At 48.3% G+C, this 14,753-nt stretch overlaps 1 protein-coding gene across 1 annotated transcript; it reads right to left on the bottom strand.

Moving 5' to 3' along the window:
• Positions 1-232: 232 nt before the first annotated feature.
• On the bottom strand, positions 233-14,055 carry LOC130461829 (uncharacterized). The gene is made up of 4 exons (XM_056830058.1): positions 13,282-14,055; positions 11,968-12,277; positions 11,779-11,871; positions 233-396 (listed from the first exon to the last, which is right to left on the bottom strand). The coding sequence occupies exons 1-4, from the start codon at positions 14,011-14,013 to the stop codon at positions 233-235; spliced, it is 1,299 nt and encodes a 432-aa protein (XP_056686036.1). The 5' UTR covers positions 14,014-14,055.
• Positions 14,056-14,753: the final 698 nt, after the last annotated feature.

Genomic DNA, 14,753 nt, shown 5'->3' with positions numbered 1-14,753 from the left:
TGTGCCAAGCTGACCCAGAAGCTTTCGGGCCGGGACAGAGAGGTGCTTTCATTGACTGTGAGATTTTGTACTCTAGAAATTCGAACTTGGATGTCTGATTCTTGAATTTTGTATTATTGGCGCGCCGTCGAGGTCGCAGAGGTTCCGTTGACAGGGAGCCCCGGGTGGAGACTTCGTTGAGGCCGGAAGGACCGAGCTTGGATCTGGGACAGGGATCCGGTGCTGGTACTTATCAGAGGAATTCTGATGCTGATAGGGGAGCTGCTCCTTTCGAGGCCTTTTGTTCCTCCTCCTGGTTACTACTTCGGAGGGAGCGGTCCTCAGCCTTGGGGTGTAGATGCTTGGACATACTGGCAGGAGATGGAGAGGATGCGTCAGGCCAAGATGTTTGGGGCACTGCACCAGTTCATGGCGATGCCGCCGCCTTATCAGTACCCTTCCCCTCAGCAGGGAGTTTATCCTTCTCCCGGTACTCTTCGTATTTCGGAGCAGGAGCCTGGTACCCCTGGGACAGAGCTTGATCGGGATCTGGAGCGTTACAGGAGCCGAAACAAGGGCAAGGAGCATGTGGTTGACATTACGGCTGGTGATGACTCGGACTGACCCTGCTTGGTAGCGAGTTCTAGCTTGCCTTGGTTGAGTTTGTATGGGTTGGATTTGTATGGATTTGAGATTTGAATTTTGTATGGCTTAAAATTTGAATCTTGTATGGTTGAAAATTGAGTTTTGTATGCCTTGTGTGTGTTTTTTGAAATTTGTAGCTATATGTATGCATGCAAAATTGAAAAAATTTGCCCATTTTTTAGGGTGTACATACCCACTATAAGCCCCCACTTTGACTGAGGTTTATTGGTTAGGAAAAGCGCAAGTCCAAGTATATTCAACTTTCGCTAATGCATATGCAGACTCGACTTAGGACATTGATCTAAGACTAGAATGCTTGAATTTTGAACAGATTGACCCAAAATCGGCCCGAGGTGCTGACTCGGACTGCTTGAAATTGGGCGGTTTGCGGCTTTGGAATCTTGAATAATTGAGGTTGTACTCTGCTGTCCGAAGCACTAAAGAGTGCGTACTCGCAATAGTAAAGGGGACGGTGGCCTCGTCCTTCGTTGTAGGCCCCTGGGCTTGGCGCAGGCCCTGGCGCCAGTGTGCTGTGATGAGAGCCGATTCTTGTATAAATAGGGAGTTTTTCGGATCATTCTTTGCATCAATCCTTCCCTGTTTTCCCTTGCATATTGCTTATTTACGAAAAAGAGAAAAGATGGCCATGTCTTTTGAAAATTCCTTGAACTCTTGGCTTGGTTCGTTAGGCAAGATGGAGAAAAGGGAACTCGATGGCATGCATCTTGGGGTGCTCGCCTCCTTCCGGTTTATAAAGCTTGATGTGCAATTCATTCTTGCTGCTTTGGAGGCATGGGATCCGAATCATCATGTCTTCCGCTTTGGAAATAATGAGGTATGTCCCCTCCCTGAAGAGTTTAGTGCCATATTGGGGTGGCCCATTATGTCGGAGCCATACATGCCTAGTGTTGAAGAACACTTTTTCTTGGGTTTTGAAAAATATTTGGGCTTGAAGCCCCCACTTTTGAGTGTTGTTGCATATGGCAGAGGGGTGGATTTGTCCCTCCTTGTCAACTATTTTGCTGGTCTTGATGTCCCCAAGACTTGGAAGACTAGAAAGTTCCTTCTCCCGCCGCTTGGGCAAGGGGATGATTGATGATTGATTGCAGGAAGAGCCAGGGGATAGTACTCAAGGTGCCAAGACTCAAGAGCATAGTCGCCAGACCCTAGATCTTTGTAGGCTAATGTGTTTGAAGTTGTATTGGAAGGAATCGTGTTTTAAGAATGTGTTTGGAAAATGTGTTTAGAAAATATGTTTAGGAAGTGAAAAGGCTTTTGAACTTTGCTTCACTTGATCCTAATCTTGCATTTGAATTAGCTTAAAGGCCTTAGAGCGAAATAAAGAGTTATTGTGTTAAATTCCGCTTTAACATGCTTTGCTTTGAATTGGCACATTTGGAATAAAGACAACAACAATTGAATTTTGAATTTTGAGTTTGATTTTAGGATGCCCTTAATTGAGGAAATTTTGAATTTTTTTGTATTGAAGTGGCCGGGCCTCGGAATGAGATTGCCTACGTGTCCCGTTAAGGAATCAGGCTGGACGTAGTTCTAACCCTTACAGGACTTTTGAATTGGATTTTGAATTTGAACATTGAACTTAGACATAGAACTTCTTGAGTTGATCGAGGTTTGTCAGAGATCGGAATTCTGTTCCGTCGACATCTGTTAATTCGACTCCCCCGGAGAGGATTTTCTTGACAATGTATGGTCCTGCCCAGTTGGGTTTGAGATTTCCCCTCGGGTCCATGATGCTCTTGTGAAAGGCTTTCAGGACAAGCTCGCCTTCCTTGATGTTTTGGGTTCTGACCCTTTTGTTGAAATGTCTGGCTACTCGGCGCTGATAGACTTGTACATGGTGAGCAGCTTGAAGCCGATGCTCATCGAGCATGATTAGCTCATCATATCTTGCTTGTACCCATGCAGCTTCTGGGATTTTGCTTTCTAGGACTATTCTTAGAGAAGGTATCTCCAGCTCGATAGGTTGTACTGCCTCCATTCCATAGACTAATGAGAACAGGGTTGCACCAGTTGAAGTGCGAATTGAAGTTTGATACCCCCACAATGCGAAGTGCAGCTTCTGGGGCCAGTCTTTGTAATTGGCTGTCATTTTCATGATGATGGTCTTGACATTCTTGTTGGCTGCTTTGACTGCCCCATTAGTTTGCGGTTGGTAAGGCGAAGAACGGTGATGTTAAATTTCCCGGAGCATGGGTCCGTTGGGATTGTTGTATTGACTCTTTTTTTTTCTTTTTGTAAACTTTAATAGGCTTATTATGCCTTGTGGGCTCATTGGCGCCACTTATTGACTCGGACTTGACACTTTGGCTTTCGCCTTGTGGGCTCAAATGCACCACTTATTGGACTCAAAACATAAATCACAATCTTTTTGTTCTTTTTACAAACCTTTTAACTCTTAGCATAGGTTATTCGAGGGAATGAAGTGCACCAAAGGGAATTAAGGTATAGCAAAGAACATCCAAAAGAGAACAAAATTAACTCTTTTCAAACCAAATCTTATCATTTAGAATCATCGAAAAAAATTCAAGTAGAGACTCAAGCTGTTGTGGGCAAAATTACCGTGCCTTCGTGTACCAATGAGGACGTGACACATGGCACGTATTGCGCCCCCCAAGCAGAAATCATACGAAGTCTACTCCGAGGCATGAGTATTAATCTAGGTATCTACAATGTATGTATTTAAGTGTGTATAAATGTATGTATAAAACCTATACCTGGAAAGGGGCTTAATTAGTATGTATCCCAAGTGAATAACTAAGCACAATAGGCCCAAACAGCCCACTATTGCCAAAAGAGACCAGAGAATTGTAAGGAGAAAGGACACGTGTCCTCCTCCCATTCCCCAGCCAATCATGTAAGGGGAATATTAGGTCATTCCCCCTAAAACCTAGTACTATAAATATTCCCACTTCCCTAGAAAAAGGGGTCACAATCAATACATTCTAGAGCAATTGCTGCTCTGCCTTCTCTCTACTTTCTCTCTCTATAAAAATACAATCTTGTTTAATATGTAAAAGTTACCAAGAAACCTCCCAGGTATCTCACCGGAAAAACCCCACAACATTTGGCGCCGTCTGTGGGGAGGTACGGTAACATGGAAGATCAACGACAGGACAACGATGCTGGGCGGCCTACACGCGTAGAGCGGCCACCCCTCGAAAGAGAAATGCCGGCTGAACATCATACGCCGGCCACAAGAATCACTGAAGATGCCGCACGTACATTTGCGGCCGGGCACACCCCTCGTCACACTGCCGAGGTAGAGGTGCTCAGCGAGGAGGACGACCAGGCCAATCGCACCCCTCCTGGAGGACACCTGGATCCTCGGGTGGATACGGTAATAGAGGAGAACCCTGATATGCCTGTCTCTGTGGGTGCTCTTCGGGCTATTTTGGCTGAGTTCCAAGCTGATGTAGGGAAGACAGTTAATGCTGAGGTACAGAAGAGTATGCTGATTTACACCACTGCTGTGGCTGCAAATCATGAGAGGCCGGCAAGCAATAGGCCAACACTTTCTTTGCGCCCCCCAAATGTCTGGACCAGGCTGACAGGCGAGGACCTAAGGAGACAGCCGCCAACAAGTCAGCCAAATCAGACCATGTCTTACCTACCACGCCGAATGCCACGGCGGCTGATCGGAGAAACGTCCCGAGGACGTGAGCAGCCACGCGCAGAGCAGTTGCCCGACTCTGAGTCGGAACTTTCTGACACTGGGTCAACCCCCGTCATGCCGGATAGACCTCTCCCTCATCCAACTTATACGCATCTGAGCCAGGCACGTCCAGGGGCCACCCGTCCAACCCGCCAATCTCGCGGACGCGAGTCCTCCCTGCGGCTACCTTACTCCAGGCGTCAAGACCCTGTATATCACATTCAGGAGGGGGTGTCCAACATGGCCCTAGGGCACACCACCCCTTTTGCAGACTCTATCATGAGAGCCCCGAGGGAACCCAAAGTCAAGCCGCCTAACATTGATGCTTACGATGGTACCACAGATCCGGACATGCACCTCTTGGTTTACCGGCATCACATGTATGTCCAAGGAACAACTGACTCAACTTGGTGTAAGTATTTCCCGGGCACACTCAAAGGAGTAGCCTCTAAGTGGTTCGAGAGACTTCCAGCCGGAACTATTCGCTCTTTTTCGGAGCTCGAGCTATTGTTCTCTACTCGGTTCATGGCTCACAAGGAAGAGAAGAAGACGAGCATGCATCTGAGTAGGATTCAGCAAGGGAAGGACGAGTCCCTGAGGAGTTATGTGAAGAGATTCAATCTAGAGGCAGGGCAAATTCCGGATTTGCCAGATGGTGTTGCATTCGATAACTTCATTCGAGGGCTTAAAAAGGGCTCTTTCAAGTTTGATCTGGTAAAGAAAAGCGTCCGAACAATGGCAGAAGTGCTGGATGAGGCGGAGGCCTTCATTCATGCAACAGAGATTTGCAGCGTCCCGAAAGACCCCAGAGGAAGTGATAACGCCGAGCTAGCGGCAAAAAAGGAGAAATTTGAAAAGAAGAACCGGCCTAACGGGACGTGGGCTATTGCAAAAGAATCAGACAGGGCCCCCGGAGCGGCAGGTCAGAAACGGCCCAGAACTTATGATCGGGAGCGTTTCGAGTATAACACAGACATGTACACAATCCTGATGGACGTCGGGTCCAAATATGACATTGATCGTCCATTTCCCATGAAGTCACCACCAGAAAGTAGGGACCCCAAACTGTACTGTCACTTTCACAGTGACATTGGGCATGACACCAATGAATGTAAGAGCTTGAAAAGGGCATTGGATGGCCTAGCCACCAAGGGGTTCTTAAAAAGTTATATCAGCAGGAACACGGGAGGTTCTGGCAAACCCTTCTACAAGAAAAACAAATCCCCTCCCTCGGAGGAAGATGGAAATCGTACCGACCCAGAGTGCGTGGCAGTCATCTCAGGAGGATTGGCCGCCGGCGGGCCGACCATGAGGGGCCAGAAGGATTATGCCAAGCGATTGGGACAAGTGATGCTGTCCGGCAAGGCCACAGTTGACCCGTTTCCAAAAGTTGAAATCGGCGAGGCCGACCGTGGAAAAATCTCCACCCCGCATGACGATCCTTTGGTAATTGAGTTAAAAGTTGCTAACCTAAGGGTTAGGCGTATTTTGGTTGATACAGGAAGTTCGTCGGACATAATTAGTCTAGAGTGCTTGAATCGGCTGCAACATGATCCCTCAAAAATTGAGAAAATCCACTATCCCATTATAGGCTTCGGAGGTAGTGTCATCCACCCAGTCGGCATAATTACCCTTCCTCTGAGGATGGGAAATAAAAAGGAATCTCGGCAAATGGATGTCCGTTTTCTCATAGTGAAAGATCTGACGGCATATAACATCATCTTGGGGCGTCCCACGTTGAACAGGGCAAAGGCTGTCATTGTGACTCATCTGATGCTTCTTAAGATCATTTGTGACGATGGGAGCGTCAGCACTATACATGGTGACCAGCAACAAGCTAGAGATTGCTACCTAACCACCTTGAGTCCAGAAGCATGGGGGACGGGTGAAGAGAAAGGAACGTCGAGCAACAAACGAAAATGTGGCGACACGCAACCCAAGGTCGTCAAAGAAACATTAACTATCTCAGCAGGGCACATGGAAGAGAGACGCCCAGAGCCTGTTGGGGCCCATTTCAATGTGGTTTTAAACACAGACAAACCTGACAGAGTAGTGCCCATCGGGATTTCTCCTGACGACCCGCTGGCGGCAGAATTGGTCCACCTTTTGAGAGAATTTGAAGATATCTTTGCTTTCACGGTGGACGAAATGCCGGGTATTGACCCTGCTGTGGCCGTCCATAAGCTGAATGTGGACCCAAACTTTAAACCGGTTCGTCAGAAGAAAAGGAACCATGGGGAAGATAGAAATCAGGCGGCAGCCGCGGAAATACAGAAGTTGATGGAGGCTGGGTTCGTCAGGCCTAGTCAGTACCCCGACTGGGTTGCTAATGTGGTCCTCGTCAAAAAACCTAATGGTACCTGGAGAATGTGTGTTGATTACACCAACCTCAATAGGGCATGTCCAAAGGACAGTTTCCCATTGCCCAAGATTGACCGGCTCGTCGACTCTACAGCGGGGCATGCCATGATGAGCTTTATGGATGCCTACTCAGGGTTTCACCAGATTCCGTTGTGGCCTGACGACCAGGAGAAAACGTCATTTGTTACTGAACAAGGCCTTTACTGCTACAAGGTGATGCCGTTTGGGTTAAAAAATGCACCGGCCACTTTTCAGCGTCTTATTAACACTGTGTTCATTAAGCAGCTCGGCAGGAATATTGAAGCTTACATTGACGATATGATCGTAAAAAGTAAGCTGAGGGCGGCGCATATAACTGATCTCAGAGAGACATTTGAGACTATTCGAGCTTACAACATGAGGTTGAATCCTAAGAAGTGTGTGTTCGGGGTGACGGCAGGCAAATTCTTAGGTTTCTTGATTGATGAAAGAGGAATTGAAGCCAACCCAGACAAAATCCAGGCAGTAATTGATATGAGCTCACCAAAGACAGTGAAGGAGGTCCAGCGGCTCACAGGTTGCTTGGCCGCCCTGGGCAGATTCCTTTCCAGGGCTGGAGACAAGTGCCACTACTTTTTTAGGTCTGTCAGAAAGAAGGCCAAGTTTGAATGGTCGGACGAGGCCGAGGCGGCTTTGGTCAGATTAAAGGAGCACTTACACACCTTGCCTCGTCTTGTTAGTCCCTTGCTAGGAGAGACTTTGTACATGTATCTCGCCGTGTCCGAGCACTCGTTGAGTGCCGTTCTACTGACAGAGAGGGAGGGAATACAGATGCCGGTATACTTTGTCAGTCATGTTCTTCAAAATGCTGAAGTTAGATATCCTACAGTGGAAAAGTTTGGCTTAGCTCTGTTCATGGCCAGCAAAAAGCTCCGTCCTTATTTCTTAGCTCACAAAATAGTGATCTACACCGATCAGCCGCTCAAACTGCCCTTCACAAAGCTGGAGGCGTCAGGACGAATGCTGAATTGGGCAATAGAGCTGAACGCCTTTGATATCACCTATGAGCCGAGGAAAGCTGTCAAGGGGCAGGCATGTGCCGACTTCATTGTTGAAATGACGAGGCCAGACTTTGCCAAGAATACAAGCACAGTGTGGACAGTGTATGTAGACGGCTCATCCACACAGAATGGATGTGGAGCAGGGATAATCTGTCACTCCCCAGAAGGAGATACTTTTGAATATGCTATGCGATTTAACTTCCAGGCGTCAAATAATGAAGCCGAATATGAAGCCCTGCTTTGTGGCATTAAAATGTGTAAGGCGGCAGGCGCCGAGGAGATTGTAGCACTATCTGACTCCCAACTGATTGTGAGCCAAGTTAATGGGACCTACGAAGCTAGGGATCCGACTATGGTCAAATACATGCAGGCCGTCCATCAGGAAGTAGAACCCCTGAAAAGTTTTGAAGTAAGGCAAGTCCCTCGCTCGGAAAATAACCAAGCTGATGCCCTGTCAAAGTTGGCAAGTTCCGCGTCTTGTGATACCCCTCGGCACGTGTTCTGGGAGGTAAAAGAGCACAAAAGTGTTGAGCAAATGGAAGTGGAAACTCTTGACAGAACGTCCACATGGATGGATGACATAGTAAACTTCAAAATGAATGGAGTCTTGCCCGAAGACTCAAGGGAAGCGGCAAAACTTCAAAAGAAATGTTCTTGGTTTGAAATGTGGAACGGCACCCTCTACAAAAAGGCCTACTCCCGTCCTTTGTTAAGATGTGTAACACCTGAGAAGGGGCAGGAAATTTTAGAAGACCTTCATCAGGGGTTGTGCAGCTCGCATATTGGTGGAAGGGCTTTGGCTGAAAAGGCACTTCGAACCGGCTATTACTGGCCGACCCTTAAGGAGGACGCAATCTCACTGGTCAAGAAGTGTGACAAATGTCAGCGCTTTTCTCACCTAATACATCAACCGGCACGAGTTCTGACGCCCATTATAAGCCCAATTCCATTTGCTAAATGGGGGATGGATCTCCTAGGCCCATTCACGACCGCACCAGGAGGAAGGCGTTATGTCATCGTTGCCGTAGATTACTTCACCAAATGGGTGGAGGCAGAAGCGCTCAAAAACATAAAAACTGCTGATGTGAGAGCATTCATTTGGAAGAACATCATGACTCGCTTTGGGATTCCACAGGCTATCGTCTTCGATAATGGGCCCCAGTTTGAGACGCCTAAGCTGAAAGAGTGGCTGGCAGATCACGGTATACACACCTGTTTTGCATCAGTCGGACGACCCCAAGCCAATGGTCAGGTTGAGGCGTTCAACAAAATTATCTCTGAAGGAATTAAAAAGAAGCTTGACGAAGCCAAAGGTCTATGGGCTGATGAGCTGCCAAATGTCTTATGGTCCATCCGCACCACGGCTAAGAATTCAACCGGTGAAACACCCTTCTTGCTAGCCTATGGCGCCGAGGCTGTCCTACCCATAGAAATGTGTGAGCCAACGTTGAGAGTCATGCTGTATGACGAAAATGCTAACTGGGAGACAATGAAAGCAGCCTTGGACTTTCTGCCCGAGGTTAGAGGAAATGCAGCGCTCAGACAACAGCTGTACAAGATAAGGATGGCAAGAGAATACAACAAGAGAGTCTCTAATAGAGTGCTCAAAGTGGGAGATTTTGTCCTCAGAAAAATGGAGTCCACAGGACGAGCAAATGAACAAGGTAAGCTGACGCCCACTTGGGAGGGACCTTACGAGATCTATGATGAAGTTAGAGATGGAACCTACCGCATTCAAGACATGCAAGGCCGCCCTATTTCACGCACTTGGAATGCCGACAACCTCAAGAAATATTTCTTCTAGATATGTGCTAAGCCTTGTCTTACTTACCACGATCCATTGCCCAAGGGGCGGCCTCTAATGGTCATAGTAGGGTAGTAATTACTTTTGTAACCGGCTAAATTCGCCTTGCAAAGTTATAAATAATACTACTCTATTTGTCTCGTAATATTTATTGTTCGCACAATGAATATAAACATATACACTCCAATGCATAACCAAAGCCTAATTGTATGACGGCCTGAGAAGTGGCCCAGATTAGCAAAAACTCAGCAAGACTAATTGTTTGAAGCCTAAGAAGTGGCCCAGATTAGCACCAAGTTGTAGGCTGATCACCTATCCAACTCCCCTCCTAATATAAGCAAGCCGCTGGCCGACCAGTACAGCATAATACGTGCCAGCGGCATGAACAACTTTGAAACATAGGTTGTTCGCTCAAAAGCCCATCGGCATGAACAACTTTGACACATAGGTTGTTCGCTCAAAAGCCCAGCGGCAGGAACAAACTTTGAAACATAGGTTGTTCGCTCAAAAGCCCAGCGGCATGAACAAACTTTGAAACATAGGGTGTTTGCTAAAAAGCGCGGCGGCACGCATGTTTGGCCGGCCAGTCCATTTGACGAGCATGTCTAGCGGCAATCATATCTATTGATTGACTTGCGTCAATCAATATCATTATAGACACGCTCGCCAAAGAAAGTGACGACCAAAGTAGGGCCTAGCGCATGCTCAGTTGCCAGCGGCACCAACCACTTGGAAACAAAGGTTGTCCGCTCAAAAGTTCAGCGGCACGATTAACTTCGAAACAAAGGTTGCTTGCTAAAAAGCGCGGCGGCACGAATGTTTGGCCGGCCAGTCCATTTGACGAGCATGTCTAGCGGCAATCATACCTATTGATTGACTTGCGTCAATCAATATCGTTATAGACACGCTCGCCAAAGAAAGTGACGACCAAAGTAGGGCCTAGCGCATGCCCAGTTGCCAGCGGCACCAACCACTTGGAAACAAAGGTTGTCCGCTCAAAAGTTCAGCGGCACGAACGTTTGGCTGTACAGTCCATTTGACGAGCATGTCTAGCGGCAATCATACCTGTTGATTGACTTGCGCCAATCAATATCGTTATAGACACGCTCGCCAAAGAAAGTGACGACCAAAGTAGGGCCTAGCGCCTACTCAGTTGCCTGCGGCATTAACGTGCTTAGTGTACACTCGGATGCACCTTGGCAACCATACCTATTGATTAAGCCTATTAAGCCTATTGATTAAGGAATAATCAAATTATGAAGAGCAAGTAAATGCGAGAAAGGAGAAACATCAAAAAAAAACCTATTTACTTATAAAACAACGCCCGTAGAAAGGCGTGTGAAAGTAGCTCAGAATTCCTGACCAGGAAAAAGAAAGAGAATTGTTGTGTGCTCAGCAGGCACAATGATACAGACGCCATCAGCGCCAAAACTTTACAACATAATTGTTTTTGCCCTTAGGCACGGGAACGCTTGAATAAAATTTTAAAAAAATAGGAAAGGAAGCAAATCAGGGGGCGGCCGCATCGTCCTCGTCATCAGATGATACAAACTCTGGGGGCGGCTGACCAAGACGTTCAGCAGCCAACACAGCGGCACTGTGCTCCATTTGCCGCTGGAACCACCCAAGATCATACTCTGACATGTGGCTCTCCCAGGCGTGCTTAACAGCGTCCTTGGTCGCTTGTTCCCCCTGATCATAGGATTCCAGAAGACGCTCACACAAGGTGCGAACTTGCGATCTGGCCGTCTCTAGCTCCCCACGAAGATGCTCGGCTTCCTCAGCCGCCTCTTTGACCTGAGGGTACTCCCGCAACTGGTCCTGAAGCGCCCGTATTTCCGCCGCCGCTGTCTTGGCCTCCTCGACCATTGCCACCATGTCCTTGTCCTGCGCCAAGATCTTCTTAAGCAGCTCGGCCTTGTCAGATCTCAACGCAGCCACCTCCTTCGCTTGAAGGTCTATGGTCGTCTGCATCTGCAGGCGGACCTCTTCAATGGACTTGAACGCATAGTCACCATGGTGGGTGGACTCAGCCACCTGAGCTTTGAGCTCCTCAGCAGTGCGGGTCTTCCAGCTCTTGCAGAATTCCATGCGGCAGAACAACTGCAGAAGAAGCTACATATTAGTAAATGACTCTAAAAGGGAAGACAAGTACAAGCAAGTTGGAAATAGACTTACGTCGAGAAGAGTGGCCTGGATCGCACCAAACTGGGCGTCAGTCTTGCGGCCAGGAAGAGAAGCAACATACTCTGCGGGGACGGCCTTAAAAACCTTACGACATATAGCCGCCCTATCCTTTGACGAATAGTGGGGAGTAGCAGGTACGTTCTCATCCTCGGCAGCAGCTGCATCCTTCCCTTTGTCTTTGGCTATAGGAAAAACAACGGCCTTAGGATGACGCGGAGAGTAAGAAGAACTGCCAGAGGAGGCTCGATACGTCTGAACGACGTTCGAATAATACTTACCGCCCGAAGACCTAGCTCGGCGGGCCACCTCCGCCGGTATCTGAGAGCGGACGTCGGCCGGGATTCCCGAAAGAGGGTCCTCCACCAAGTCCACCACCAGAGACGGCTTGTCCACGCCCATCTCTTCGTCATCAGGGCATCCCCCCTCAGCAACCTTCGACTCGTCTTTCTTCACGAGACGGCGAGGTAGGGGTTTTGGCTTCTTGAAGGTACTCGGAGTCTCCGAGCCAGCCGGCACAGCTCTCTTCTTCAGCTGGGACAGAGTCGTCCCCTTCTTCTTCCCTGACGCCCTAGCCGCGTCTTTAGCTTGCTAAAAAAGAAAAAGGAGAGTCAAATATTAGGCCTCGTCATCTATCGCAAGTCACTCACAAGATAGTGGCTCGTCATTAAAAAGGACGCCCGTCTAAAAAATGACGAGGCGTACCTTATCAATCACAAGTCACTCAATAAATAGTGGCTCGTCATTAAAAAGGACGCCCGCCTAAAAAATGACGAGGCGTACCTTATCAATCACAAGTCACTCAATAAATAGTGGCTCGTCATTAAAAAGGATGCCCGTCTTAAAAATGACGAGGCGTACCTTATCAATCACAAGTCACTCACAAGATGGTGGCTCGTCATTAAAAAGGACGCCCGCCTTAAAAATGACGAGGCGTACCTTATCAATCACAAGTCACTCGATAAATAGTGGCTCGTCATTAAAAAGGACGCCCGTCTTAAAAATGACGAGGCGTACCTTATCAATCACAAGTCACTCACAAGATGGTGGCTCGTCATTAAAAAGGACGCCCGCCTTAAAAATGACGAGGCGTACCTTATCAATCACAAGTCACTCGATAAATAGTGGCTCGTCATTAAAAAGGACGCCCGTCTTAAAAATGACGAGGCGTACCTTATCAATCACAAGTCACTCACAAGATAGTGGCTCGTCATTAAAAAGGACGCCCGTCTTAAAAATGACGAGGCGTACCTTATCAATCACAAGTCACTCACAAGATAGTGGCTCGTCATTAAAAAGGACGCCCGTCTTAAAAATGACGAGGCGTACCTTATCAAGTGCAAGTCAATCGCAGAAAAGTGGCTCGTCATTAAAAAGGACGCCCGTCTCAAAAATGACGAGGCGTACCCTATCAATCACGAGTCACTTGAAAAAACACTAACTAAGGGGCCCATCAATAAAAAGTGACGAGGCCTACCTTAGCAAACACGAGTCAGATATCAGGATATCGGCTCGTCACTAAAAAGACGTCCACTGTAGACGCTGGACGGGAGAAGTTTAACTTGCAAAAAACAACAACCTAAGAGAATACTCACCTTCTCCTCCAATTCGGCCTTGGCTTTCTGCATCTTGGCCTCATAGATGTCCGCCATCCAATCGGTCATATCGCCCTTCCCAATATCCGCCGCCGATAACTTGCTCATTCCTTCCTCTGTGAACAAAAGAAATCCAAAGTTAGAAAAAATGAATAGACCAACGCGGAACGGCACATAAATTGGCATACAACCTCGAGTCATGGAATATCCTAAGCCTACGGCCGCTAGAAAGGCCTCGTTCCGAAACTGGCTAATGTGCGGCAACCACTCGGCCGGCACATGGAAACTCTTATCCACTGTTAAGTGGTAAGTGTTGGCCCTGAACAGGACCATTATCTGATCCCACTCTTCGGCAGTAAGGGGGGGGAGGGGCTCGTCACGATCCATGAAGTTGGCGTCACAGTTCCAACGGCTCATTCTCTCATACATCTCCTGGTCGTCAGTGTAAAACACGACCCACCTCTTCCTCCACATATGCCACTTGCTGAGCTTGCCGACCACTGTCTGGTAGGTACCACGGCTGCTCAGATTAAACCACCCTTTGGCAGCACTGGGGGAACGAGAGAGGGAGACCAGATGCAGAAAGGCGTTGAAGGACGGCTCCACGTCGTTCAGTGCACATTTGGCAATGTAGCCAAAGATATCCGCCCATGAGTTGGGGGTCAGCTGGGCCACCCCAATATTGAAACCATCTAACACCTCCACAACGAAGGGGTGTGGAGGGAATCTCATGCCGAGTTTGATTGACGCGGCATACACAGGGAATTCTCCCTCGGCAAGCAGGCTGACGGTCGTGTCCAGACCGGCCGGCACGCGCATTTGGTACCCTTCCCCCACGCAGAGGTCATCCCTCATCTTGGCTCCGTGCCTGTCTAGCCACCGCATCCAGCCCACGTCTGGGTGAATCTCTGACGGAAGCAATTGGGCCTCCTCCCGTCCTCTGGGCCTAATAAGCTGGGGAGCAGCTTCTTGTTCCTCGACGGCCGATGACAATGGAGTGACGCTTGGCTCCCCCACTGCCTGGCTCGCTGTACCCTCCGACGAGCTTGCCGCCTGCTCCCCCGCCTCGACGTACTCGTCGATCTCTTGAAAGAGTTCGGCAAATTCTTCGTCGACTGCCGAGGCGGTGGAAGAATATCTCTCCCTAAGAGGTGTCGATGCTTCTTCCCGCAAGCGCAGGCGCGTCGGATCTACCGTTTGCTTGGTTCTAGCCATGCCTTCTGCATAGTGAACGAAGCACGGCTTAGGGATGACCAACAATGAAGAAAAAGACGCGATTGGACGTCCGTCCCGACAAAAGATGAACGGCGGAAAAATCTTAAATAAAACCTTTAAACCCTTACCTAGTACTAAGAGGTCGGCCGCTAACAAAGAGAAAAATGACAAGAGGATAACAAAAATGGCGAAAACTAACCTTGAAAGATCTGCGAAGTACTTGGTGAAGAACAGGATGAGTATCGCGAAGAACGGGA

Source organism: Spinacia oleracea, chromosome 5 (assembly GCF_020520425.1).
Source record: "Spinacia oleracea cultivar Varoflay chromosome 5, BTI_SOV_V1, whole genome shotgun sequence".
NCBI lineage: Eukaryota > Viridiplantae > Streptophyta > Magnoliopsida > Caryophyllales > Amaranthaceae > Spinacia > Spinacia oleracea.
This window is presented reverse-complemented; position numbering and strand designations above follow the sequence as displayed.

Excerpts from the sequence above, each read along its gene's own strand:
- LOC130461829 (XM_056830058.1), bottom strand. The coding sequence starts at position 14,013 with ATGAGATTCCCTCCACACCCCTTCGTTGTGGAGGTGTTAGATGGTTTC. Across the intron at positions 11,872-11,967 it reads CCGAGCTAGGTCTTCGGGCG|CCAAAGACAAAGGGAAGGAT; the intron begins GTAAGTATTATT and ends TTTTTCCTATAG. Across the intron at positions 397-11,778 it reads GGATAGGGCGGCTATATGTC|TGCCCCAAACATCTTGGCCT; the intron begins GTAAGGTTTTTA and ends GAACTGGTGCAG.